Below are 27,309 nucleotides of genomic sequence, written 5' to 3'. Positions count from 1 at the left end.
TGATAATAAATCAGCATATTAGAATGATTTCTGAAGGATCATGTGACACTGAAGACTGGAATAAAGGCTGATGAAAATTCACAGAAATAAATTATATTTATTAAAATAGGAAACCAATATTAGAAATTGCAATAATATTTCACAATATTTCTGTTTTTTTTTTTCCTTCTGTATTTTGGATCAAATAAATGCAGCCTTGATGAGCATAAGAGACTCCATTATAATTATAATTAATTATAATAATTTAATTTATAATCATTTATGCATTTAGTAGACGCTTTTATCCAAAGCGACTTACAGTGCATTCAGGCTATACATTTTTTACCAGTATGTGTATATACATATTTTACCATTAAAAAACATTACTGATCCCAAACTTTTAAACGACTGTGTACATTTACCAAAAAAAGTCACAGATCAAACTGCAGACAAAGTTAATATAAACTAACCTGATGTACTGCATAGCTCAGCAGCACAACAGCATAGTAACACACTGGGAAGCCTTGCTCCTGCCGAACACTTGGGGTCCACCAGACCAGCAGGGCATACTCCAAACCAATCAGCAGCCTTTGAGGAACACAAGCCACAGGTTTCCTATTACTCTACCCAATGCATGCATTCCCTCTAATGATTACACATGTGGCTGTATCAAATCTTGTGTAAAGTCAAGAATCCGGGCATGTGTGTTGATTTTGTTTGTACCTGAATGGGAAAGCTTTGTAGAAAACGTCAAGAGGACGTGGCCCAGCTGTGTATTTACTAATAACTAGAGGCAGCAAGATTTGCAGAGGCACCATGGGAACCGCCAATAGAGCCAGCTGCTCTTTAGGAACCCCAGCTTCCACTAGCTTCAGCCCCGTCACGGCATCAGCTGCGGAGAAACCGATCTGAAAGTAGAGAGGAAGAGGAATGAATTAGACTGATTTGCATAAAACTATAAAGTTACAGCAGTTAAAACAGGAAGATGACTATAGTAAGGCCTGGCTAAGTGACATTACCTTAGCGGTCAGCAGAAGGATACAGAAGGTAAAGACAGTGGGCATTTTAATTATGGAGAATAAAAGTTCGTAGGTCTCCATAACACTCTGTGTCTCCTCTTTAGGCTTCTTCTTAGTATGGTGCTGTTTGCTGTTTTCCTTTTTCAAGATAGCAACCAGAGTGGTAGAAACCATGAACACAATCCCCCAGAAAAACAAGAAATCTGAAAGAGAGCAGAACAGAACAAAGTAGAAAGTATCAGTAAACCTGCATCTCTAGTCACATGATTTCATATATTTAGGTCTATTTAATACTGAAAAAAGTATATATTGCCAGTCAAAAGTTTGGGATTAGTAAGATTTTTAATGTTTTTTTTTTTTAAAGGTCCCTTGAGATCATCAAGGCTGCGTTTATTTGATCAAAAATACAGAAATCAGTAATATTGTCAAATATGGTTTTCACATATTTTGATATACCGGTACTTTAAAATATAATTTATTCATGTGACGCAAAGTTGAATTTTCATCAACCATTACTCCAGTCTTCAGTGCCACACGATCCTTCAGAAATCATTCTGATTTATGATCAATATGCTGTTTTATTATAAGTGTTGGAAACAGTTGTGCCGCTTAATATTTTTTTGGAACCTGTGATACTTTTTTTCAGGATTCTTTGATGAATAAAAAGTTAAAAAGTCTTCAAAATAGAAATCTTTTCTAACAATATAAGTCTTTACTATGACTTTTCTTTTTTTTATCAAGTTAACACATCCTTGCTGAATAAACGTATTAACTCTTTTCAAAAAAAGAAAGAAAACAATTTACTGACCCCAAACTTTTGAATGGTAGTGTATATTGTTTCAAAAGATTTATAATTTAAATACATGCTGTTCTTTTTTACTTTTTTTATTCACAGGTTCCAAAAAATATTAAGCAGCACAACTGTTTCCAACATTGACGACAAATCATCATATTAGAATGATTTCTGGAGGATCATGTGACACTGAAGACTGGAGTAATGGCTGATAAAAATTCAACTTTGCATCACAGGAACAAAGAATATTTTAAAGTATAGTAAAATATAAATCTTGTATTTTTAAATTGCAATAATATTTCACAATATTACAGTTTTTTTCTGGGGGTTTTTATCAAATAAATGCAGCCTTGATGAACATAAGACATTTCTTTAAAAAAAAAAAAAAAAAACAACTTCCAAAACCAGTGTATGCATATTTGAAGAAAAAAGAGGTTTCTTTCAAAAACATTAAACATGTATACACATAAACACAACATATATTCATATAAATATTATATAAAATGTTTTATGTTTTTGAAAGAAATTCTTATGCTCACCACAGCAGCAAATTATTGTGAAAATAGTTGAATTTTTTAAAAAATATGTAATTTATTCCTGTTGTGCTGCTTAATATTTTATTGGAATCCTATTTTAAGTAGGGCTGGGTATCGATTCAGATGTTCCAATTCGATTCGATTTCGATTTTCAAGCTCTCAATTCTATTTGATTTCGATTTTCTATTCGATTTCGATCTTTGATTCGATATTCGATTTCGATTCGGTTTTTTATTTAAATTCTCGATTTTCAGCGAAGCTCTCTACACTGCGCAATGAATCTCTCACTTTGCTTATGAAAGGATTCGTGAGATACGTCTGTGATACATTAACGTTACTCAACGCTGCAAAAACACGTAGAAACATTTGAAACGGACTCTCCTGTAACATCGCGCAAGGTAAATAAGGGGGTGACATCTAGTGGATTAGACTAGTAATAAGATTAACGTAAATCTGATGTTCAATGTTTGTGGAAATAAATATTGAAAAAAAAATCGATTCGTGGCCTTCGAGAATCGATGTTGAATCGACCACATTTTAAAAAAACGATATATCGAAAAATCGATTTTTTTGCCCAGCCCTAATTTTAAGGATTCATTTGTGAACAGAAAGATCAAAAGAACAACACTTATTTAAAATAAAAATGCTCTGTAACAATGAACAAAGATTTTACTTTCACGTTTGATAATTTTAATGCATTCTTGCTGAATACAAATATTAATTTCTTTAAACAAATAATCATTATATATAATAAATATAACAATTGTTAAAAATACCTGAGAGTGTTACAATGCCCCGTTCCTGAGGCTCAAACCTCAGATACTTGTTGCAGAAATCAGCAGACTCCAGAGCCAGAAACAACACATTTCCTAGGAAGTATCCAGCCGTCTGACCCACAGAGTTACAAGTGGAAGCATAACCCACATTCTCCCTGGACAGCATAGTCAAAGCCCAGCCATCAACGGCAATATCTTGCGTGGCTGCGAGGAAAGCCAGCATGAAGAAGACTGTGGTCAGAGTGATCACATCAGGCCCCCTCTGTCCATCGGTCTGAAGCATTGCATCAACCGAGACGGACAGGTAAAGCATAAAAAGACCTAGCAGGTACTGAGTGGGCACCAGCCACGACTTCCTCCTGCCAAACTGCCGCAGGTACAGCGAGTCCACCAGGGGAGCCCAGAACAGCTTTAGACTGAAGGGCCAAAAGACGAAGCTAAAATAGGCCTGGTCCTTGTAGCTAACGTTCTTACTCTGCATGATGAGAGGGATGCTCCCGGCCAAGCCTAAGGGAATGCCCTGAAGCACATATAAAAACAGTAACAGGGCCACATTGGCCAGTTCTCCTTTAATTCCGTGACTCGCTTTCGTTTGTCCATCAGCCCGGTCTGAGTTTGGCAGAAGAGCTTCCTCGTCATCCTCCACTTCTAGCTTGGATTTCCTTTCACCCTTAACTGAGTTGGACACCACGGGCTTCCGCTGCCTCCCGTTCTTGTGTGTGATAGATTGAGACAGTTCCATCTTAACCTCCCGGGCATCAATCCAGATATGTCCTCAAAACACCTGCATATTTATAAAAAAAAAAAAGCAGTGTTATATTAGTATAATTGAGATCCTATTTTATATATATATATTATATATATTCAATATTGCACAGCCCTGGTATGTGTATATATTATCTATATATATATATATTAGTGCTGTCAAACGGTTTATAATAAGGTAAGATAAAGAGATGAAAAGATTAGATAAAACTCAATACAAACTAGGGCTGTGCGATATTGAAGAAAAATGCAATATGCGATAACTCATTAAATAATGTGATATTCGATATGCGTAACGATAATGCTTAAAGTGCCACATGCTCAGATGAAACAGTTTTACTCCGCTGTTGCTGAGTCAGTTCTGTGAACTTCTATGACTATCTTGTGTCATATATATATATGATTATTGAATGTATGTATGTACCAAGCGTTCCTGTAAAACCACAACAAATTCCTTGTGTTTGCGAATGCAGATGAGCTGAAGGCCACTGTCAAAGAAACCTGGGCTTCCATACCACCTCAGCAGTGCCACAAACTGATCACCTCCATGCCACGCCGAATTGAGGCAGTAATTAAAGCAAAAGGAGCCCCTACCAAGTATTGAGTACATGTACAGTAAATGAACATACTTTCCAGAAGGCCAACAATTCACTAAAACATTTTTTTTTATTGGTCTTAAGTATTCTAATTTGTTGAGATAGTGAATTGGTGGGTTTTTGTTAAATGTGAGCCAAAATCACAATTAAAAGAACCAAAGACTTAAACTTCTTCAGTCTGTGTGCATTGAATTTATTTAATACACGAGTTTCACAATTTGAGTTGAATTACTGAAATAAATGAACTTTTCCACGACATTCTAATTTATTGAGATGCACCTGTATACACACACACACTCTAAATTATTTTTCATTTAAATTTTAGTATTAGTATTTGTGTTGTGAGTTTTTGTTTTTTCTTTGTAATATGTATATACGGCTTTCATTCATTTTTATTTCCATTTTACTTTTCCATTTTAGTAACTAAACTACCATATATATATACCAATGTCTCCAGGATGCTTGAGGAAACCTACCTGCAGAACTATGCGCAAGTGTACCAAGGACAAAAGCGGTTTAACATGCAAAGGGTGTTAATAGTTAATAGAAGTTAACTGATAGATCAAATCTAATGACATTATTTTTGAAAGAATCCTCACTTTACAGCATTGTTTCACAAGTGCCTTTTAACAGTACTGTAGCTTTGCAAGTAGGCTTCTTCAAGCATCTCGGAGACGTTGCCACAGTTCTTCTGGATTTAGTCTCAGTTTTTTTTTTCTGATTCTTCATGTCATTCCATTTACAATTAAAAGCTAAATAAATGTTTGGACATGTAAACTGATAACTACTGGCACACTACAGCAAACGAAAGAAATAACTGGCTTAAAAACCACGAAAACTGGGGAAAAAAAATGTGTATTCTACTCCAGAGAAGCTCTCTGACACGAAACCACTTAGCAAAACACAAATAAAAACAGCTAGTTCTGATTATTATGGCACGTAAAGCTGAGTAAACATAAACGACATCACATCAGAGACATTATCATGCAACACATTTTGATTAGCGAACATACTCAAAAAGAAAGAATCACACAAGTATGAGATGGAATAGAAGCAGAAAATATACTGATTCATGGTTACCTTGCACTATGACATACCACATGACAAGTCAAGACATCAATGAATCAATTAACAAAATGTTAACTTAACGTTATATAAATGACGGGAAAAAACAGACTGTTTCTTGAATTCAGATGAGCAGCACTTTACTGACACCAAAACATCCACGTAAATGGATCATATACCTAGTGTTTACAAGACGCAAAGAAGCGCAGTAAGTACACCTGACTGCTGAAATGAGAAGGAAGCCGGAGCGGTGCGTCAGTAAAATGTGTCCGAATGCTTCAGCTGACGTGTCTTACAGCGTCTGTTTTTAGTTCCGCCCAGTATCATTAAATTTACACACCGTTTACGCAGGCATATTTTACATATAACTGACGCGTGACAGGTTTGTATATTTATTTATTTATTTATTTATTTGTTTAGTTATTTATTGCCTTAATATTGTTTTTCTTTTCTTTTTTTGAGGAAAGTCTCTTTTGCTGCATTTGTTGAGAGATGTTATTAGTATTTAAATGACTGTTATATACTTTCCTGGGATGCAAAGCCATTACTCACAACATTTCTTATTGTTTTGTATCAAATTTTCTTAATACAGAAATTGTAATACTTTTTTTGTCAGGATTCTTTGATAAACAGAGAGTAAATCTGCCAAATGAATATCACATTTAATGCATCCTTGCTGAATACAAACAGTAACAGTACAAACAGTACAAACAATTTAAAAAGTAGTATAGCCTACAAACAGTAAGCTAAACAATATATTATAATAAAAGTGTTATTAGTGCTATTAAACTAAACTAAACTATTGACATGTTGTTTAATGTAATTATATTTATAGAATTAGATAGATAGATAGATAGATAGATAGATGATAGACAGACAGATGATATAATGTAACATAGTAAAATAATGAGCTGAATATGGATAAGTTTTCAATACTGAAAAAAATTCAAATAGTCATAGAGGCCTTATATATCAGTAGCCTATCACTCTGGTGTGCATAGGCAAGAATGTATGAATAAATCTTCCTCCTGGTGCTTCTCAAAACACATTACTGGCTTATATTAAAATTTAATGACTTTCTAAACACCAGGCCAAACTAGAATCATAACGCATAAACTAAAACACATGTGACCGTGGCCTGAAATAGATGTCCCATTCACACAAGGCCACAGATGCAGTGTGTAATTAGAAGCAGCAGCCATAACTGAAAGGGAAAAAAGAGAGAAAACTGAAAGAATGAAATGTGTTGTATATGCTTAGCATATCTTTTTACCTTATTTCTATGATGCATATTGACATAATGTAACTTGCAGTGCTCATAAATATGATATACTTAGTTGTTGTATGAATGTTGATCTTTAAAAACCATGCAATCCTGTACAAAGCAGTGTGTTGTTTTGCTCTTTATGTTCTTATAAGCCATTATATACTTTCACTGTGAAAGAGAACATCTCCTCTACAGAGATAATGAATGACTGTATGTGCAGTGTGTGGAGCCGTGTATGGAATCAGTAAAGAGGCTTAAATGCATGTGACTGAGAATGTTGAATAAAGACATGTGACCAGATGTGTGAGTGTAAACTAAATCAAACCTTTTCTATTAGCAGCCAAAGTCACACAAGACCACATAAATGCACTCAAATAGGCCTATGATTGCCTTATCATATCAATGTTTAAATACTTAAATTCTGAATATGGGCAGCATTCAGGACAAACATACAGGTGCATCTCAATAAATTAGAATGTCATGGAAAAGGTCATTTATTTCAGTAATTCAACTCAAATTGTGAAACTCGTGTATTAAATAAATTCAATGCACACAGACTGAAGTAGATTGGCCAGCAAACTCACCAGACCTGAACCCCGTAGAGAATCTATGGGGTATTGTCAAGAGGAAAATGAGAAACAAGAGACCAAAAAATGCAGATGAGCTGAAGGCCACTGTCAAAGAAACCTGGGCTTCCATACCACCTCAGCAGTGCCACAAACTGATCACCTCCATGCCACGCCGAATTGAGGCAGTAATTAAAGCAAAAGGAGCCCCTACCAAGTATTGAGTACATGTACAGTAAATGAACATACTTTCCAGAAGGCCAACAATTCACTAAAAATGTTTTGTTTATTGGTCTTATGAAGTATTCTAATTTGTTGAGATAGTGAATTGGTGGGTTTTTGTTAAATGTGAGCCAAAATCATCACAATTAAAAGAACCAAAGACTTAAACTACTTCAGTCTGTGTGCACTGAATTTATTTAATACACGAGTTTCACAATTTGAGTTGAATTACTGAAATAAATGAACTTTTCCACGACATTCTAATTTATTGAGATGCACCTGTATAGCCTAGGTGTCATATTATGCAGAGGTGCAAAGTCAACGTCATATTTAAACAGAGAGGGTGTGAAAATGTAAGCTACAGTGAACAAGACTTTATGTTCATCGATTTCACAATGCATAGCAGTTGACTTCAAGATTGTAACAGCGTAGTAAATCTCTCCTGTTATGCGTTGTCAAAAATGAAGCAAACCAGAACTCTTTTCATGACTAAATGTTTTATTTAAACACACACCCTAATCTTCTTTTGCCTCTGTGACGAGTTGACTAAGGTTTGGAATAAAGCTATTTTTCAGGAACTCTGACTTCTGACTGTTGACCAAATCTACTGAATCTACAGTGCAAACTCTGACACTGTCTGAGTCAGTTTTAGTGAATCAAACCATACAGCGCCAGGGTAGTCCATTTCCCGAATGAACCAGTTCTTTTTATGAATCAAAACACGCAGGAATCAGGTTACAGAAACTGAATAACTTAAGTTATGACTGTGTTTCATTGGTTAAAGGAATTGTTCACACAAACGAATACCCTGTCTTCATTTACTCACCCGTTTGTTGTTCCAAAACTTGTTTCTTCTGTGGAACACAAAAGAAAAACATTTTGAAGAAAAAAAAAAAATCTTGAAGAAACTAACTAAATAAAATCCCTTAGAGTTTGCATAATGTTCCACAGAAGAAAAGTCTTTTTTAAACGATTTTGCCTACCCCGATCAATTATTTAAAAGGTAGGCCTACCTACAGAAATCTGTTGCTAACACAACTTGCAATAACTGTAACCTATTAAATACATTTATTATTTATCATATATGTTTTGCCCGAATCTGAAATCATCTTAACCTAACTTGTTTGGGTATATTTTTGCCAAATATTTATTCTTCAAAAGTACTAAACGAATGAATCGTTATTAGGATTCCCATGCCCACCGGAGGCCCCCAGCCAACAGAAACTTTTCTCTGACTCCGAACGCCAAACTCCTCCCTATCAGCAATCGCACACCACGAGCAGGCAGAGATACGGAGCTGTAGTTGTAAGCGACCAGCAGCAGGCGAGTGGGTGACACCGTCAACGATCACACGGAAGAGAACACGCTTACAACAGAAACACGGCAAGACAAGGGTGTCCGCTCCACATCACACATTCATGGCGCTGTGTAACGGGGATAGCAAGGTCAGTAAACCGGCCTAAGCATGTACACAACCCAAACTGTTCTACCCGGCCTTGTGCGTATCACCGGTTCTCGCCACCGGTACTCCCCGCTCACACGCGGCCCTGTCTGCGCTGGGAAACTTCGAGCGCGCCGCGGACCCGGGGTTTATTGCACTGTACATTTATTAAGGCATATTTGGTGTAATTGAGAATTTTTACTGTCGGTCCGTGCCTACAGCACTCCACCTGGATGATGTCGTGGTATGGTTTGTGATATAGTGAGATGATCGCATGCCCCAGGCGAAGCTCAGAGGCTCACCCGCGCGCCGCAGAACTGAGAAACAGCAGCTTGTTCTTATGTTTAGCCGGGCTCGCGCGCACAAGCTAATGCTAGTTAGCCACAATCAATGTGACATGCTGAGCTGCCATGGCTAATGAGGGTTCAGAGCTTGTGGCGGAAATGAACAGCCAACCGTGAAGCGCTGTTGAGTTTCATGCTGCTGCAAAAGATTTATACTTTATACATTTAAGTAGGACAGACTTAAAAGTTGAACTGGTCTGTGTTAACATGCTATTATGAGCTGGAAATGGTGTACAGGCCAGTGCATTTTCAAACTGGAGATGGGGTCATGCTTGCATATTAAATGAGTACCAGTTAGTGTTTGCACTCTTTCAAGTGTCCATTAAATAACTTTAAATGCATTTTACCGGCGCTTTCTAATGTTTTGTGTGTGTGCTGGAGTGAGTCAGAAAGTGCTGTTTTCGTGTTACTCACAAACCACGTGGGAGCGTTTCGTACTTATAAACTATAGTGAGAGTGAGAGATGCATGCTTTTGTAGTATGTACATTTTCTCTTAATTAATATAATAGGTGATCTATTTTTGTCTCACTGATCTGATCTGCAAGTTGTGTTTGGAAGTTATTCAGAATGAACAAAGTTATGATTAATGTCCAAGAATTGCTCAAGTTTACTGCCCATTCCTCAAGCATCGGTTTGTGAGTTGTGTTGTGTTAGCATTTTCTTTAGAATTTAAAAAAAGTTTTGATCCTTGTGCTGTAATTGCTCATCTAGATCATACTTGATACTTTGATTATATATATATATATAATTATTATTATATGAATATGTTAATGGAATTGTATTTGATATTTGTGACCCTGGACCACAAAAGCAGTAATAAGGGTCTTTTTTTTTTTTTTTTTTTTTTTTTTTTTTTTTTTTTTTTTTTTTTTTTTTTTTTTTTTTTTTGAGATTTATACAACATCTGAAAGCTGAAGCTCTCCATTGATGTATGGTTTGTTAGGATAGGACAATATTTGGTTGAGATGGTAGTCAACATTTGAAATGGATCAATACCCGTTCTTGTCTTAGGACAACTTTGATGAATTTTTTTGATCCACTTCAAATGTTTACTCATCAAAAATTAAGTTTTGATATATTTATGGTAGGAAATTAAAAAAATATCTTCATGGAGAATGATCTTTACTTAAAGGGGTCATATGATGCGATTTCAATTTTTCCTTTCTCTTTGGAGTGTTACAAGCTCTTGGTGCATAAAGAAGATCTGTAAAGTTGCAAAGACTAAAGTCTCAAATCCAAAGAGATATTCTTTATAAAAGTTAAGAGTCAACCACACCTACCTAAAACGGCTTGTTCTAACACGCCCCCACATACCTACGTCACTATCTGGGAAGATTTGCATAACGCCGCCCAAATGTTCACGCAAAGAAAGAAGGCGTAACATTTATTCTCGCTGAAGTATTGTTGCTGCCGCCATGTCGTGTAGAGCAAGCCCACCGGACGCTCCTTCGTCGAATCCGCCGGCCGCGCCGTCCTCAAGCCCGTCGGCCTCCGCTCACTCAAGCCCGCCGTGTGTGACGCTGTGTGTTTCGTTGTGAAAGCGAAACTACTTTGAAAGTGCTTGTTGTTTGTCATTTCTCCGATCACAAATGCAGACATGGTTTTATGTTTACTCTGCGTGATGCAACACGTAAAAAGACAGTATTAGTCATTATAATCCGTAATTATGTCCCGACTGGATGCAACGAATTCCTCGTTTATAATGGGTTTTAATGTTTTTGTCTCATCGCTCTGGCCGGACAGGGCATCACAGTATGGTAGGGGCGTAACATTTCCGTCACACACTTGAGGTATTCGGCCAATCATAACGCACTGGATAGCTGGCCAATCACAGCACACCTCGCTTTTCAGACCGATGAGCTTTGTAAAAATCGACACGTTTCAGAAAGGCGGGGCATGGAGGAGAAACAATAATGTACAGTATGTGGAAAATAATGTGTTTTTTGAACCTTAAACCGCATAAACACATTTCATTACACCAAATACACAAAATAATGTTATTTTTAGCAACATCACCCCTTTAATATCCTAATGATTTTTGGCATAACCCATACAGTGTATTGTTGGCTATTGTTACAAATATACCCGTGCTACTTATGACTGGTTTTGTGGTCCAGGGTCACATTTAATAAGATGGGCATAATTATAAGTAATATAACTAAACTGGACTGAAATGACCAAATATTTGCCAATTAATCAGTATGCCTGATAGCACAAATTTTTGGAAATGACTACATTAAAACCACAATGTGCAGGGTCAAGCTGTAATTGATTTATGCACTACACGGGACATCACCTTCCGTGACTCATGTGACTGATTTATCAGAAGCAGCACATCTTTAGTCTCCAGTCACATGCGCCTTTAAATGCATCACAGATTTCATTAGTAGCATTTTACTTGCTTGGCATGGGGAATTACGTAATGTGTGTTCTTCACTGTGCTATTTGTATATGTGTGTATCTGCAGCTGGATATCGTCGGAGAGCCTAAAGATGGTTTATGTTCCTACGAGGGTGCCGTGGTGATCCTAGACGCAGGAGCGCAGTACGGGAAAGTGATTGACAGGCGGGCACGAGAGCTGTTTGTCCAGTCTGAGATTCTGCCTTTGGAGACGCCAGCCTTCGCTATCAGAGAGCAGGGTTTCAGGTGAGCCCATCAGTGCCAAGATAGATGTAGTAGTTGATGCTGTTTGGTTCTCAGATTAAAAAGTGCCAGGGAAACCTAATTGAATTGCAAAGTAGAAATGTTTGATATGGTAACCGTCCGACAGGCTTTAGTATCTGAACTAACATTCTGTGAATCAAAGGCCTTCTTCCTTTTAAAGCAGAAGACATTAGAATGATTAATCTTCATTGCTTGTAGCACGTTTTCTTAGCTGGAAACTTTAAACTTTGTGAAAACGCTGCTATTGGGTTGTAAAAGTTAAAATGTTAGGCATTGGTGTATGTTTTATTCCATTGCATTTCAGGTTTTATTAAATAGCAGCTGTGTGGTGCAACTAAGATTAAAAATTGTGATCAGGATTAGGGCTGCACGATAAATCGCATGCGATATTTAATGCGCATCTTGTCAGAAAGCCGGTTCTGTAATCAGCGTTAAATCTCCATCACCTGCGTGCTTTCACATTGAGCAGCATTAACTACACAGAGCCGTTGTTCACTGACGAGCTGCGCTAAACCACGTTCATATTCGCGCGATTTTTTGCGCAGCTCGTCAGTGAACAACGGCTCTGTGTAGTTAATGCTGCTCAATGTGAAAGCACGCAGGTGATGGAGATTTACCGCTGATTACAGAACCGGCTTTACTGATAAGATGTGCATTAAATATCGCATGCGATTTATCGTGCAGCCCTAATCAGGATTTATTAAGAGTTGTTGTGTACTTGAGGTGTTATAAATAAAGACTGTTTTCTATTTTTAGAATATGCATTATATATTTTTTTTAATGCATTATCGGGGACTGCAAACACATTGTGTTATTGTACAGTTATAATCATCACCCAGCTTCACCTTTAAGACCTAAAACTATTCTAGAAATGTATAAGGCAACAGTTGCTGAAGATAAACGGTCATATTGGTTTATTTTGTTAGCCGGTCTGTCCTTGAGAGAACACAGTGTGAGTACTGTGCATTCCACCTGTGAGGACATAAAAGGAAACAAAGCCGTTGTGTTTTTCCGAAGCTGTGAACATTGAGACTCGGAATGTGGCTGATAGAAGGACAGAATAACCCACAAGTTGGAGAGATAAGTGGCTTAGATGATCTGGCCTTTGCATTAGAACTTCCCTAGTCTCAATGATTCAACAAACAGACAGACTCTTTCCATCATTCTCAGTCGTTGGGATTTTTATAATTATATTTTGGTTAATGTAAATTGGCTTATAATGTGTAAATCAAATTATTGTCTCCAATGTTAGGGCCATTATTATATCCGGAGGGCCAAACTCTGTCTATGCTGAAGATGCACCCTGGTTTGATCCAGCCATATTCACCATCGGAAAACCAGTTCTCGGAATCTGCTATGGAATGCAGGTGAGAAACGAATTAGCAACAATAATAATAATAATAATGATAAAATTTGATTGATAATATACACGTTGCTACCAATCAAAAGTTTGAAGTTGGCATGATTTTTTTTATTATTATTATTTTTTTAAATAAGTCTCTTATGTTCAGCAAGGCTCCATTTGTTTAATCAAAAAACACAGTACAACAGCAATATTTAGAATTTTATTGCAATTTAAAATAATTTAATTATTATTTAATTATTAAAATAATTTTCTATTTTAATATATTTTAGAATCTAATTTATTCCAGTGATGGCTAAACTGATTTTTCAGCAGCCATGAATCCAGTTTTCAGTGTCACATGATCCATCAGAAATCATTCTAATTTGCAAAGCATGTCAACATATTCTGTTACACCAAATACACAAAATAATGATCTTTAAAAAAGCATCATATGACCCCTTTAATAGTTTTCTTGCGCTGAAATCCTTTTGTGTATTTCAAGGGGGCTGCAAAAGGATGAGCATGTTCTGCTGACACATGGAGACAGTGTTGACAAAGTAGCAGATGGATTCAAAGTTGTTGCACAGTCAGGAAACATAGTTGCCGGTGGGTAGGCGAACCTGAAGAATATTTCCTAGACATGCTTTGTATCAAAAAAAGTGTTGCTGGAATCAGCTGGATTCTTTGTGGATCTTTGTGGTTTAAGATGTTTCCTGTCTTCATTTCTGTCTTAGCCATTGCTAATGAGCAGAAGAAACTTTACGGCACTCAGTTTCACCCAGAGGTCGATCTGACTGAGAGGGGGATGGACATGCTACGCAACTTCCTGTTTGAGATTGGTGGCTGTAGCAGTAACTTTACAGTACAGAACCGTCAGCTGAACTGCATCAGGGAGATCAGAGAGAAGGTGGACAAATCCAAAGTTCTGGTGAGTATCTTTTAAAACATTGATCACTTAAAGGTTAACCGTTGCATTTTTTTTTTTGAAGTGACCAATGGCAGATGGGAGCATGTCACAGGAAACTTTCACTATCTTTGGAATTACATTCAGTGATTCTAGTGCAAATGTTGATATTGTTAACTACAACTATAAAAAATAGTTTTCTGTTATTGATTTAAAGCATAAATATAAATATTAGATGAAAAGCTTAAGTTCGCTTTGTCAAGTTTGAGTTGAATTGCTGAAATTGAAATTGAAACCAAAAAAAAAGCTAACAAAGATGACAAAATACATAAAATTACTAAAAAAAAAAATTTAAATGAATACCGAAAATATAAAACTAAAAGCTAATTCAAAACGTTAAACACTATGGGCCAGATTTACTAAACACGGCAAATTTGCGTTAGATTGCAATTCCATAAAAGCACCGATGGGAGGGAAAATTCTGCGGGTGATTTACTGACAATGCACACATTAAAGAACACAGACAGATAATTTCCATAATGACCAGTGCAATCTACTAAGCAGCGCAAATTACCGACTGCTTTAAGACATGCTTATTTTGGGCATTAAATAGTAGCACAAATACCAGTAATTTGACGAGCGCATACGTTAGTAAATCACGTTGTGTGATTCATTTTAATACTCTCCTCCCATAAATTTTGCATCTGAAAGGGAAACTCCTGCAAATGCATATTCAATAAGGTCAGGTGCAAATAATAACTGTCCACGCCTTTTCAGCGTTAATTCTTCACTGCGCGTCTTTACTAAATCCTGGCATAGGGCTGCACGATAAATCGAAATGGAATCGAGATCACGATTGATGATTTCCTGCCGATTACAGAACCGGCTTTTTTAACAAAATGCGCATGACAATCACATTCGATTAATCGTGCAGCCCTATCCTGACTACTATTTTAAGGCCAAAAGACAGTTTGCGCTGGCACAAGCTGTTAGTAAATCTTGCCCAAAAATGGTAAATAATACTAAAATAGCACTGTTCTAGTGGCACAGAAATTAGACTTGTCACATTTAAAGAGGAATCATTCACTAATTATAATAATTAAGAGATTTCTGTTTAGTAAAGCTTAGATTGAATTGGTTAGCAAATACTTGCATGCATGTTTGGTGGATGTTACTGTTATTGTGGGCTCAATGAGATACTGATCTTACTCGATCTATGAAGGGCCTTTTGTTTGGTTGAAGGCACATGTGTGATTAGTGCCATAGTACTCTAATTTGTTTAATTCCTATTAATTGCTGTTGCTCCAGGCAGTGCTTGGGTAGGACGTGTAAGAGTGTGTGTGGGCAACTCATTAAAAATTTCAATTAGCGTTCTTTCCTAAAGCAAGGTGATTTCCTCCCTGAGCTTGTGCAAAGTGGGTCTTCTCTCTAGAGCATAAACTGAGGGTTTTATTGGATTTGTAATCTATTAATGAGCACAATATTATAGTAATATTATTTGTGTATTTCCCCCGAAGTCATCTCTGGTGTACAGTTTATTCTGTGTATTTGAACATTTGGGTTTATTGGATGTATTGTTTACAGTTACAGTCCGAAGTGAGCCAGGATCTCTGTGTATGTTTATATGTGTGCAGGTGTTACTGAGTGGTGGTGTAGATTCCACTGTGTGCACGGCCCTGCTGAATAAAGCCCTAAATCAGGAGCAAGTGATTGCTGTTCACATCGACAACGGCTTCATGAGAAAGAGAGAGAGTCAAAGTGTTGAGGAGGCATTGACTAAACTCGGCATCAAACTCAAAGGTAACATTCAGAAGATTCCTTTTAGTGCTCCGGTCAATGAAATAGTTTAGCATAAACTATTTATTTGTTTTATTTATTTATAATTGATTGCTTTTTATTAAAAAAAATTGTTTGTTTTCTTTATTTTTTTTGTTTAATCCGTTTCGTTTTCTTTGTTTGTTTGTTTCTTTCTTTTGATTATTCAAGTTTATTTATTTTATGTATGCATTATCATTTATTATCTATATTAAAGGGATTATTCACCCAAAAATGAAAATTTGCTTTTAATTTACTCCATCCGAGATGTATGTGACTTTTTTTTTTCAGTAGAACAGTAAAGAAGATTTTTAACTGAAACCATGGTCCTTTGTGATTGATAAAATGAAAGCCAATGGCTACCGTTACTTTGAGAGTCAAGAAAGAATATCAAGCAACACAAATTAATACCCATGGCTACTGACGATATATTTTCTGTTATATTTTTAGACATATTTTCATAATTTTCAGTTTCGGCCCAGAATTTTTATTTTGGTGCATGTGCATCTCTAGTAATGTTGTAAATAATGTTCAGTTTCTTGCACTGACCGATTGTTTCATTTCATAAAACATCTATATAGTATCAGGAGCCATGGGTATTAATTTTGTGTTGCCTGATATACTTTTTTGACTCTCAAAGTAACGGTAGCCATTGATTTAATTTTTATGAATCACCAAGGACCACAGTTTCACTTAGAAATCTTCTTTATTGTTTTACTGAAGAAAAGTCACCTATTGGATGGCCTGAAGGTAAATTTATAACAAATTCTTATTTTTGGCTGAACTGTGCCTTTGAATGACAAGTAAAACCCATCAGTGTTGAGACTAAAAAGTCACTCTTTCTGCATTACAGTTGTAAACGCAGCACACACCTTTTACAACGGCACAACGACCCTTCCAATATCAGAAGAGGATCGCACACCCAGGAAACGCATCAGCAAAACACTCAACATGACCACCAATCCAGAAGAGAAACGGAAAATCATTGGGGATACGTTTGTAAAAGTATGTAGCTCTGCTTTGTAGATGGCTGTGTGCCACACCTTGTTTTGACCAATAACTGAGTTGATGATGTCATTATTATCAGATGGTCCTGTAATGATGTTAGTGTGGGTAATTGTTGACTTCAGTATTGATTCGCCTAAAATGTCTTGTGTACACATCAAACAAGACTTCGCCTGGAGAATAAACCTATTATAGAGCATTAAAGTCCCTTGTGTTACGAAGTGATCTGAGAATGTTTAGCAGATGATGGACTATAGTTTGGAGCAGAACAATGAGACTCTGATATCCTGTCTTTTTTAGGTTGCAAACGAGGTGATCGGAGAGATGAATCTGAAGCCAGAGGATGTGTTCTTGGCGCAAGGCACGCTCAGGCCAGACCTTATTGAGAGTGCGTCTCACCTGGCTAGCGGGAAGGCCGAAGTTATCAAAACTCACCACAACGACACAGAGCTTATCCGCAAACTCAGAGATGAGGTAAACATTAACATCAACCAAATTTGTGTTGAGCCATGGTGCCAGCATTTTAGTTGCCGGTTTGAGTCCTGCTTGCAACATATCCTACTACTGCCTAACCTGTCATTAAAGTCATTTAACTCTTCACTTTATCTGTATAAAAGACTGAAAAATATTTTTTTCTATATTTATGCAGTTTAACAGTTTTTGCCAACATTGGTGAACTGAAGCCGAGAAAGTGGTTTTAGAAGGTCTGGAGACATGCTTGGCCAATCCATCACTTTTACCCTCAGCTTCTTTAGCAAGGCAGTGGTCGTCTTGGAGGTGTGTTTGGGGTCGTTATCATGCCCTGCGGCCCAGTCTCCGAAGGGAGTCGCAAAGTGTCATTTCTTCAGTGTTGTCACATGAAAAGATATAATAAAATATTTACAAAAATGTGAGGGGTGTACTCACTTCTGTGAGATACTGTATTTGGCTGTAGTATACTCAGGGTCCTCTGCAGTGTGCCAGAATAGAGGCGCACAATAGGGAGTCTCTTCAAGTTAGAGGAACTCAATTATGGCTTGATCCTAACAGTTGTTTGCTGGTTCTTCTGAATGTCTTGCCCTTCAGGGTAAAGTAATCGAACCACTGAAGGATTTCCATAAGGATGAAGTGAGAGCACTAGGTCGAGAGCTGGGGCTCCCTGAAGAAATCGTCTCTCGACACCCCTTCCCTGGTAAGACCATCAGAAACATTCAAATCCCTTTTTCTGCCTAATTAAAAAATGATTTTGTTTCAGTTTCACTAATAATTAAGCCCGGAACACACCAAGTCAACGTCGGGCCATCGGTGAGCATCTGTTATGTTAGTTTGTTTGGTGTGTTCCACATGTCAGCTCTCGTTGGGCTCACGTCGGCGGTAATTCAACATGTTGAATTGGCGTCAGGGCGGTCGGCGCAAGTGAGAACGCTGATTGGATGTTCAGTTTAGCGAATGAGTCAGTGCCCGAGAATTAAAGCGAAAGTGATGAAAACTAGTAAGGAAATGAAGGTGGCACAGACAGAAGGCTGTTCTAATGTTACGTGATCTTACCCCAAGCATTCCAATGTGCGAATATTTTCATAACATGAGCCGCTTAAAATTAAGAAAGTTACCAACATAACTGATTAAAAACGTATTAACATAACATATTAAAAATGGTAAGCAAGCGCTGCTTTGTTGACGTTTCATATATCTCGTATATCCTTGTTTCAGTTTCTTATTTTAAATGACGAATATATACTATTGATAGCTACTGATATAGACAGTTAATTCCTCTAAGTTGGTGTTTAGTATTGAAAAAATTGAATGGTTATTTTTAATAATAAAAGTATGCACATCTATACAACAAGCACACATTAGCAGTCAAAAGTTTGGAGATTTATATATAAATATGGGCTGCCCCCATCAAGTTAGCCAGGGAAGAAGCATACTTCAACATGTTAAATATAAGTTAAATATATATTGCATAATAATCACGAAATTGCTTTATTTAGTCATACTATTCGACTGGTAGTCATGTTAGCACCTCTTAAAAATCAAACAAATGTAAACTGTCTTTTCGTTTGTGTGTGTGCGGGGCGCCGGACAAATAGGTGTCTATTAGGTCTGTAAACTTTCGAAACGCATGTGACTTGAGGCTGAGCTCTAATTGACCCTCCCACTTTTGATTTTAGCCAATCGATATTGTTTTTATATATTTTGGCCTCGTGTGATTGGACCGTTCTCAACTGTCAAATAGGTGCAATATCTCTTCTGAGATGAAAGTAAATTCGATTTTATCTTTACAAAGAATCCTTTCACAAGGTGTCCAAAAGATAAATAAAAATAAAAACACGGATCATGGAGCTTGGACGGAGTTGGCTAGCTGGATGCGATGTAAGTCATGCCTTTTATTGTTTTCCCTGTTTATTTCAAAGTCCTGTCACCGACACAGAAGTTAACTGAAACAATGCAGTTTAACTTGAGCTGATCATCGGGGTCCAAGCACAATGGCTTGTGTAGATGAGTTATACAATGGACATGTCTCTTCTCAAGTAAATTATGAGTCCTTATGTGAGTATTATTAACAATATGAAAATGGATAAATAATATAGTTCCTTCTTCAGTTGGACATACATTCAGTTATGTCTGACAAACTTGACAAATATATTGTCAATACCATTAAAATTAAGATAAAAAATTAATGGTCTGTAAGTATTTAGGAGATTACAGTTTTTGCATACTTATTATATTGGGCTTTATTAAACTTTATATAATGAATTTATATGCCATTTTTTACAAGTACATTTTTTTTAACCATTTTCACAGTCTTTAAAGGGGTCCTATTATGCTCTTTTACAAAGTCTTGAAGTACAAGACTCTTTTACAAAGTCTAGAACATGCTCTCATGCTTGGTGGTTCGAAAAATGCATTATTTTTCAGATAATTTACATGATTACAATACCTTTCTCCCCAGCCTGGCACAAACAGCTCGATTAGTTCTGGGTTAGATGCTCACAAACTCTGCATTATCAGACATTACATGCAAGATATGTATGAAAATGAAAATTAAATGAAAATGACATCCAATTTTTTGAAGACAGTCAGTTTCCTTCAGAAATACAGTGATATAAAAACACCCAATGTATGGGAAACACTGTAGTCTCATAATTGAAGTGTAAATTCTGCAGATTACACAAAGTCCCTTTAAGACGTAAGGGTATTCTATAGTCTTTGAGATTACATCATTGTCCAGTATTGTACTGTCATGGAGGGTCTTGCGGTCTGCTGCACTACAGTTCCCATACCAGACAGTGATGCAGCTGGTCAGCACGCACTCAATGGTACCCCTATAGAATGTGGTGAGGATGGGTGGAGGGAGACTTGCTCTTTTCAGCCGGCGGAGAAAGTGTAGGCGCTGTTGTGCCTTCTTGGAGAGTGACATGGTGTTGGTGGTCCAGGTGAGATCCTCTGTGATGTGCAGAATATTGTTACAAATATTGTAACATACATATTTACATAAATAATTATTCAGGTGCATGTTTAGTAACTTGCGAAAACTTGACGCTACAGCATGCACTCAACCAATCGGTCTAACCACGACCTCGCCCCACCCACCCCCCAACCATTCGAATTTCCATAGGCGGGAATCATTCTAATGGGCCACTTTGTGACATCACAAAATCCGGAAGCTGTAGTCAAAAGGGGCGTTCATTGTAGTTCTTGAAAAGGGATTTTTAAAAAACAAAATATCACCCTTTGGAGTGGACTTTGAGACACTGACTAAAATTCAAAAAGTGAAAAAGCATAATAAAACCCCTTTAAACTGAGATCTTAAAGGATTTGCTATCCTTTGGCTCCCTCGTGTGGACAACATTAGTATTATGGCCTTCATCTAGGTTAATATAAATGGCTAATATATTTTTATTTATGATTACATATGTTTAATGATTACTTTACTGATAATATACCCACATTAAACTCAAATGCACCGATTTGGTATCTTATTTCATGCTTTAACAGTTGAATTTTCAACTTACATTTTTAAGCAGTAATGATTCATTATTGTGTCACTTGTTAAATGGTTATTTAACAATTGCATTCAGTCCTGCTGCCTGCATTAACAATGTGATTCAGTTTGTTTGTGCCCCCCTAAAATTTTCTAGCACCAGCCGCCACTGATTATTATTATTATGAAAGTCCGTTCGGGGTGGGCCTAAGACTTCAGCAGTGCTCACATGAACGCTCCTGATAAAATTATAAGCATCAACATTCACAAACCATTGTTCACTGTTATTTTTAACAGAAAAGAATGCAATGTGCTCGTAATCACGACTTCATAAGTGGGAAATAGGAAGTTTCGGATAGCACGTGAAGACAGCAGAGAAGTGCTCTCACTCAGCACAGTGGAGAGCATCGCTTTGTTAACTTTGTGGTTTATTATTTTGAGTCGTTTGGGACGCGGTAACACACGGCCCTCTCACAATATATTGCTTTACAGATCTATCACTCTTGCCGCTCAGAAATGTTCACGCAATCATGCTGCACGTATCAAAAGTTCTGCGCTCCGGTGCGTTTAGCGCTCACACTTCTAGCACCAGCCGCCACTGATTATTATTATTATGAAAGTCCGTTCGGGGTGGGCCTAAGACTTCAGCAGTGCTCACATGAACGCTCCTGATAAAATTATAAGCATCAACATTCACAAACCATTGTTCACTGTTATTTTTAACAGAAAAGAATGCAATGTGCTCGTAATCACGACTTCATAAGTGGGAAATAGGAAGTTTCGGATAGCACGTGAAGACAGCAGAGAAGTGCTCTCACTCAGCACAGTGGAGAGCATCGCTTTGTTAACTTTGTGGTTTATTATTTTGAGTCGTTTGGGACGCGGTAACACACGGCCCTCTCACAATATATTGCTTTACAGATCTATCACTTTTGCCGCTCAGAAATGTTCACGCAATCATGCTGCATGTATCAGAAGTTCCTCGCTCCGCTCACACTACATGCGACCCGCACTCTGGCCCACCTCTTCCAACCGAGCCAGGGACGGCTAAACGAACCGCTCCCGAGTGGGGCACGGAGTGATCACACCAGTCAAACGAACCGGGCTTTGGGGGTCAAACGCGCTCGGGCACGGTTAAGATATTGAGAGTACACCCTAAGTTGTCCAATACTTGGATTGTTACCGACTTCTGGTGAAAATTTAATGTCAATAGCACCTTTAGAAATATATTTTACCCTCTGTATGTATGTTTTATTCAGCGATGCATTAAATTAAGTGTGACACTAAACTAAAGATTTCTATTTTAAAATAATGCTGTTCTTTTGAACTTTCTATTCATCAAAAAACCTTATAAAAAAATGTTTAATGGATTCCACAAAAATATTAAGCAGCACAACAATTTTCAACATTGATATTTAAAAAAAACAAAAGGATTGAGCACCAAATCAGCCTGTTAGAATGATTTCTGAAGGATTATGTGGCTGCTGATAACTTAGCTTTGCGATTACAAAAATCAAATACATTTGAATATTTCACAATATTACTGTTTTATTTATTTTTTTATTCAGTAAATGCAACCTAGATGATAATTCCTTTGGGGAAATATACTGTAAAGCCCAAAATTTAGAAGGGTAGTATATGTTTTAAATGTATGATGCACATGTAAAGATTAATTGCAACTAATGACAATTAATGACTCTAATGTGTGTGCTTTGCTGAAACGTGTGTAATGTGTGTTGCAGGTCCAGGCCTCGCCATTAGAGTGATCTGCGCCGATGAGCCTTACATCTGTAAAGACTTTGCCGAGACCAACAACATCCTAAAAATCATCACAGACTTCTCTGCCAGCGTCAAAAAGGTGTGTGTGTGCGCAAATTTAAACATTGCTTATTTCTTGGCTGAATTATTGACAGTGACCTTAAATAATTGATCTTCTTCAACTTAAAAGTCTGTAAGTTTGCTGATTAAGTTGAAAGTGTATACTTGAAAGCACACAGTCGTTCCAGAGTTCCCTCTGGATTATATATGGCATGCTATACAATCTCAATCCTTTTGATGTCAATCCATTCAGCCTCACACCCTTCTTCAGAGAGTGAAGTCATGCATATCAGATGAGGAGGAAGAGAAACTCATGCAGATCACCAGCCTTCATTCACTAAATGCCTTTCTGCTGCCAATTAAAACTGTCGGTGTTCAGGTAAGCATTGTTTTCTGCCATTGCTTTCATGTCACATTCAGACATATTTGTAATGTAAGCATAAGAATTATTTGCTTAGTTTTTTTTTTTTTTTGCACTGGCCGATATGTCCGCCACCTTGGTCTTATGCTGACATGTAGTTTTCGTTTACAGATGCCATTGCAGAAATGCACTCAGCAGTCATTAAATGCAGTCAGCAGTGATGCACTAATTCATTTATTCCACATGCAAAAGTGTCCAATAATGCAGTTACTGAGATAAAGTCAATAGTATTTGGCAGGTCATGTGAGCTCAACATATTGAGGCAATCCTTTCACTGTAAAATAAAACTTCTTCTATTAGGCTATTTCACTGAAGTCTTAATTTATCTGAGTACATGATTTTTAATGTATTTGTTATGAAGCATGATGGGAGAGTTTGGGAAACCTATTTGGAAAGCAAATAATTACAAGTCTGTGTTATTTCCCCTCAGCTGCCATTTTAATTGTTGTTATTGCCAATGTTATGATCTACAACTTAGACTAAAACTATTAAACGTTATTGAAATATTAAATGTAAAACTTAAAATAAATAATGTTTCCTTGGCAACAAACTGAATAAGTTTAGGTTGAAGTATTAAAACAAAAAATAAGCAGAAATACATTTAAAAAAGACTCAAGCTAATAAAAATGTATATCACAAAAGTACTTAAACTAAAATTAAAATGAAAACTGAAAAGATAGCAGTAAAGGCTAATTAAAAATTGTAATATATACTAAAAAGTATCTAAATAATACTAAAATAACACTGGTTACTGTGACTGTTCACTTGTTTGAGGTGAAATTTATACTGTCTCAAATGGCAAACTCTTCTGTCTGGCTGCATTGTCTGATGACATTTTCCTGTGTCGAAATGTTTGTGTTTAGCCTTTCAAACACACAGTTCCATTGAAACACACACAGTGTTGCTTATTCCCTTTCTATTGCTGTGTTTCATTTGATGTTATTTGTAGTAATGAAAATGTCAAAGAGCAGTACTGTCAGTGCAGCACAGTCTGGATATCAGCATATAGAGTGATCGTTCCTCTGCTGCTGTGTGCGAATCTCATGATGTTTGTATTTATAGACCGGTTTTCAATCATAGTGCCAGAGGAGGCTTGTTTAAGTCTGTGAGATGAAGCCATTAGACAGAACGCGTCCAGACAGAGGCAGTCAGCGTCTCACCACATTGGTTGATGATGCATGGCTGGGTGTTCCTCTAACAGACTGCTTACTGCTATACCACGCTGTGATAAAATTACCACAGTCTCCAGACTCTGAGCTGGGACATGCTGACACGCAGGGTGGGAAAATGTTTTAAATTCAGTGCGGGCGTGCGCTGTATTTATGCATGTTGTTAAGATCTGTTGTTGTTAACGGATAATAGTTTTAACAGTTGGCGTCTTCTCCACAGATGTTTAAAATGAATCTTTCTGGAGATGTTGGAGGATTCTATATGTTCTAACTCTGATTCCATATGATCTGTGTACAGGGTGACTCCCGGTCATACAGTTATGTTTGTGGAGTGAGCAGTAAAGAGGGTCCTCACTGGGATTCGCTGATGTTCCTGGCCAGACTCATCCCTCGGATCTGTCACTCCATTAACAGGTAACGCCATCAGGTTGACTCTTTGCTCCAGCTGTCTTCCCATCAAGCATGTGAGGATAATCATCCCCACTGACAGACTCTCTTAAACCTCTTGTGCTTGTTTAGTTAAAAATGATTTGTTTAGATGTGTCGCATCAGGTTTGATGTCACTGAGTATGTTTACTTGGACAACAATAATTCGATTTTAACACGATTAAGACAATACTCTGATTAAGAATCTACCATGTAAACAGATTTTTGATTACCTTAATCTGGCTAAAGTCATACTCGAAGTAGGGCTGGGCCATATGACGATATTATCGTGTATAAACGATGTCTCGTAAGTATCGCGATGTCGATGTCAACAGTCAGGTAACAGACAATTATCGACATTATCGGGGGAAAAAAATGACAAATGATAAACCTAGTAAGTTGCAAAAAATATTTTGCATAGCCCCATAGTCACCATACAGGTCTTTTTGCATGCAAGAATGAAATAATTTAGTATGAGGGTTGGGAATTGAAAAGCTATTCCAATTTCGTAAATCAGATCAAATGCGTAAGGTCAGGAATCAAATTATTTGTTATAAAATTTAATTTTGATTCTGCTTCTCGATTCCTGTATGTGCATTTATTGTGATTTCAAAAGATTCAACTGCAAGAAGACGAAATGGAACTCGCTCCTGCACTCGCGCGCTGTGTTCTGTGCTGCACACTCACACACACAAAACGCACGCACAAAAGCCGTCTCTTATATACGCGAACACTGGACTGAGCTCTCTTTCTCGCATTTTTACATATTCGCAAGTAAGATAGCCTACAAAAGAAATCTAATAAAATAACTAAATATAAAATAACACTGCATAGTTTTCACTGTATTCGGGCTGGGCGATATGACAATATTATCTTATATCGACGATGTCTCGTAAGTATCGCGATGTCGATGTCAACAGTCAGGTAACAGACGATTATCTACATTATTGGGAAAAAATTACAAATGATAAACCTAGTAAGACAAATGATAAACCTTACATAGCCCCATAGTCACCATACAGGTCTTTTTGCATGCAAGAATGAAATAATTTAGTATGAGGGTTGGGAATTGAAAAGCTATTCCAATTTCGTAAATCAGATCAAATGCGTAAGGTCAGGAATCAAATTATTTGTTATAAAATTTAATTTTGATTCTGCTTCTCGATTCCTGTATGTGCATTTATTGTGATTTCAAAAGATTCAACTGCAAGAAGACGAAATGGAACTCGCTCCTGCACTCGCGCGCTGTGTTCTGTGCTGCACACTCACACACACAAAACGCACGCACAAAAGCCGTCTCTTATATACGCGAACACTGGACTGAGCTCTCTTTCTCGCATTTTTACATATTCGAATGGACAAATACACACAGAATTATATCAAAATATCCCATAAATACAATCGGTTATGTCTTAAGTGAACGTAAAGAGTTGAGAAAGAAAACAAGGGTGTATTGGATCCGTGCATTGACAGCAGCCGCTGCCGCCAGTCATTAATGTTAATCAAAGAACAAAAGAAAAGAAAATCCCTCACTGATCTTGACTGAATCACTTTTGTAACCTCAGTTTATATTTTATTTGCCTGTTGTTCGGCACTGACTACTGCAATAGCAACGTACATCTGTGTATGCGATTATTTTGGAGATGCGTTCCAATAGGGCTGGGCGATAATTCGATAGAGATAATTATCGCGATATAATTTTCCTCGATAAAACAATATGAAGATTTCGATAAATGTTCGATGTAATGTTTATGCGCCAAAAGCGGAACGAAACAACGCGACTCATTTGAAGCACCCCACACACGGACCGTTTATCCACTCGGATCAAAGTTCAAACTGCCGCGCGGCGCGAGCTCACTAGAGCAGATGCGTTTACTCGGTCACGCGAGCACTAAACAGCGCTGTGAGATCCACTGCTTGAATTCAGCGATGAACACAAATGACTTGGTGATTTAAACTAATTTAAAGCCAAACAGGAAAAACACTGTGTGCAACGAGACAGTCAGAAGGCTTTTCAATCTACACATCGCCATCATTTACCATGGATTTACTGTAGTAACACTCACTGCACCAAATGCACTAAAAAGCATATAGTTATATTTTTACCATGGTATTGAGGTGCTATATGTGTGGTTTTAACGGTGTAAGTTTTAAATGTATGCTACTATGGGAAACCAATGGTTAATTAAAAAAAAATAAATATATTTTTTTTACAGATGTTACTGATTTTGATAATGAACAAAAATTTACCTCCGCATCCTAACTCAAGCTACTATCAAATGTGCATTTCTAAGAGACAAAAAAGTGATATTATTATTAATATTATCAGGCAACCCAAACCTGTTTCTTGATTTGAAACAATATCACTCATTAGAACATGCAGAAACTAAGAAATTAATTTTTCTATT

General features: G+C 37.1%; 2 protein-coding genes across 2 annotated transcripts in view; one reads left to right on the top strand and one right to left on the bottom strand.

Moving 5' to 3' along the window:
• Positions 1 to 5,789, bottom strand: part of LOC107675614 (acetyl-coenzyme A transporter 1-like) — an 11,539-nt gene extending 5,750 nt beyond the window's left edge. The window contains 5 exon segments of the mRNA XM_016470018.1: positions 433 to 567; positions 703 to 887; positions 999 to 1,201; positions 3,104 to 3,887; positions 5,545 to 5,789. Of these exon segments, the coding sequence (XP_016325504.1) occupies positions 433 to 567; positions 703 to 887; positions 999 to 1,201; positions 3,104 to 3,845 (1,265 nt within the window). The 5' untranslated portion in view covers positions 3,846 to 3,887; positions 5,545 to 5,789.
• A 2,935-nt stretch (positions 5,790 to 8,724) lies between these two features.
• LOC107675609 (GMP synthase [glutamine-hydrolyzing]-like) overlaps positions 8,725 to 27,309 on the top strand; it is a 36,814-nt gene continuing 18,229 nt past the window's right edge. Inside the window, exons 1-12 of the mRNA XM_016470012.1 lie at positions 8,725 to 9,029; positions 11,838 to 12,016; positions 13,287 to 13,416; positions 13,847 to 13,985; positions 14,114 to 14,307; positions 15,918 to 16,083; positions 16,952 to 17,103; positions 17,404 to 17,577; positions 18,169 to 18,274; positions 22,810 to 22,925; positions 23,139 to 23,264; positions 24,774 to 24,889. Of these exons, the coding sequence (XP_016325498.1) occupies positions 9,003 to 9,029; positions 11,838 to 12,016; positions 13,287 to 13,416; positions 13,847 to 13,985; positions 14,114 to 14,307; positions 15,918 to 16,083; positions 16,952 to 17,103; positions 17,404 to 17,577; positions 18,169 to 18,274; positions 22,810 to 22,925; positions 23,139 to 23,264; positions 24,774 to 24,889 (1,625 nt within the window). The 5' untranslated portion in view covers positions 8,725 to 9,002. The remainder of the gene's footprint in view (positions 9,030 to 11,837; positions 12,017 to 13,286; positions 13,417 to 13,846; positions 13,986 to 14,113; positions 14,308 to 15,917; positions 16,084 to 16,951; positions 17,104 to 17,403; positions 17,578 to 18,168; positions 18,275 to 22,809; positions 22,926 to 23,138; positions 23,265 to 24,773; positions 24,890 to 27,309) is intronic.

Source organism: Sinocyclocheilus anshuiensis, unplaced genomic scaffold (genome assembly GCF_001515605.1).
Source record: "Sinocyclocheilus anshuiensis isolate Anshui unplaced genomic scaffold, SAMN03320099.WGS_v1.1 scaffold2082, whole genome shotgun sequence".
Classification (NCBI taxonomy): Eukaryota; Metazoa; Chordata; class Actinopteri; order Cypriniformes; family Cyprinidae; genus Sinocyclocheilus; species Sinocyclocheilus anshuiensis.
This window is presented reverse-complemented; position numbering and strand designations above follow the sequence as displayed.